This window comes from Crocuta crocuta, unplaced genomic scaffold (assembly GCF_008692635.1).
Source record: "Crocuta crocuta isolate KB4526 unplaced genomic scaffold, BGI_CrCroc_1.0 scaffold949, whole genome shotgun sequence".
Lineage (NCBI taxonomy): Eukaryota > Metazoa > Chordata > Mammalia > Carnivora > Hyaenidae > Crocuta > Crocuta crocuta.
The window spans coordinates 296,228-298,262 of record NW_027531290.1 but is presented as its reverse complement, the minus strand read 5'-3'; the positions used below and the strand labels follow the sequence as shown (position 1 = coordinate 298,262).

General features: G+C 33.6%; 1 protein-coding gene across 1 annotated transcript in view; it reads left to right on the top strand.

Moving 5' to 3' along the window:
* The window catches only part of RADX (RPA1 related single stranded DNA binding protein, X-linked), a 59,710-nt gene extending 57,681 nt beyond the window's left edge, over positions 1-2,029 (top strand). Inside the window, exon 14 of the mRNA XM_077771488.1 lies at positions 782-2,029. Coding sequence (XP_077627614.1) covers positions 782-912 — 131 coding nt within the window. The 3' untranslated portion in view covers positions 913-2,029. The remainder of the gene's footprint in view (positions 1-781) is intronic.
* Positions 2,030-2,035: the final 6 nt, after the last annotated feature.

Sequence of the window (2,035 nt, the reverse complement as noted above, 5' to 3'; positions counted from 1 at the left end):
AGCTCTGTCACTCACCTGATTCATTTTTTGATAAAGCTTCTTGAGAGTATCCAATGCTAAGTGTTAGTCAATAAAGCTGCCTCAAAGGAAATATACTTTATTATTTTGTAATAAGCTAAATTTCAAACCAGATCTCTTTTAGTTTTTTAAGTTTTTTTCAAGAGAGAGAAAAAGCAGGGTAGGGACAGAGAGAGAGGGGATAGAGAGAATCCCAAGCAGTCACTGCATTGCCAGCACAGAGCCAGCCACGGGGCTTGAACCCATGAACTGTGAGATCATGACCTGAGCCAGAATCAAGAGTCAGACACTCAACCGACTGAGCCACCCAGGTGCCCCCAAAGGAAATATACTTTAAAAGAAACTTAAATTACATACATGGATTTTAATTTATGTCTTATAAATTTTGTAACTGATAAGTTTCAAAATACAAAATATTATTTTTGTACTTCCTTGAAGTGTAACAATAAGTTGTTGACTTGGCACCGTATAAATAACTTGAAAATATATGTAGACTGACTTTACCCAAAAAAGTTAAAAATAAATAAATATGACTTTGGAATACCAGCCCATATCTTGACATTATTAGTGGCATCTGTTTGGTATGTTCACTGTTGTGTGCAGAAGTTAGCATAACATAACTTTGATAACTGTGATAAATTGGAGGGAGGAGGGAGAAGATGAGGGACAGTGTTAATGTTATAAAAAAAAAGTCAGCTTATGTGATACTAAATCCAAGTAAATATTTAAGTAGTTTACAATACCATCTGCTTTTTACTTTCAGGTGATATTATCAAAGCTGTGACTAAACTGGATAAAGTGCGCATCATCTGTATCTTGGATATCTGTAACTTGGGTAACAACAAGGTAGAAGTCTACTTGCACAAAATTTATAGCCCAACTAATACTTCTTAAAAGTTGGCAGATGACATGGTTACAGGTTATAAGGAAGGCACTGCTTTAAAGATACTCTGTCATTTTGTTGGTAATTTCAGCAACTGTTTTTCAGTAAGAATATTGCATAAGCTTTAAAGTTATTAAGTGGTCTCATGTTCAATTTCTTTGGAGCTAATGCACTTCATTTAAAATTCATTACTGAAAAGTTCATTGAAACAGATTTTGTGTATCAGGAAAATTTACCTTCTATATAACTATTATCTTGTACTAATTTGTGTTCACTGTTCTATTTGTGGTGTTCCTTTATTTGAAAGCCTCAGCATAAGGCATCCTGACTTAGAAGAGTAACTTCTCTTGAACGCTTAACATGCTTTCACTTTTATTCACCTATACTGGGAAATTTTACATTGCTTATTTGAAGATTAAATTCTCCTAAAGTAGTCAACCTGCATTTCTCACAACTGTGGTAATTACTGTCATTTTCAAAAGCACACATGGATTGTTAGGGTTCATTTGCCTTGGTCTTCAGTTTGGTCAGCTGTACAATGAGTGTATTAAATTGTCTTCAGGCTTTCAACTCTTTATTGTGACCTCATATCCTTTGCATTTCTAAGTATTTTGACCAGTGTGTGAACTTAAAGCCAGAGGCTACAGTATGCCTCTTTTCTTGGTGTATTGATTTGTAGTTTTCGTACATGTAATGTGAGTTTAAATAGTGAAATTTTATCTCCTATTAATGTTTTAAGTGTGCATATTGAAAATGTAAAACAGTGACTAAGAGAACTGATTTTATTCTGGTTATCTATTTTACTTCATTTTAACTATAAATCGCCATTCCGCATTTGCAAAGCCCTGTGGTTGACATCTATGTGGTTATTAGTTAGATGAGCCAAAATGACCATCACATGAGAAAAAAATATTCAGTGTCAAGATCAATCTGATTGTAGTTCAGCAGTTAACTTGTGGGGTTTTATTCTAGCCCTGTGATTCAGTGACTTAATATGCTATATACTTGAAATGTTTTTGTGCAGCTCACAAATCTAAAGACAGATGCTGTACTTTGTTCATAAATGTGTTTAGCCTTTTGTTCTTTATAATTGTGTTTAAATGTTAATTAAAATAGTGAATACTTCTTGTTTTA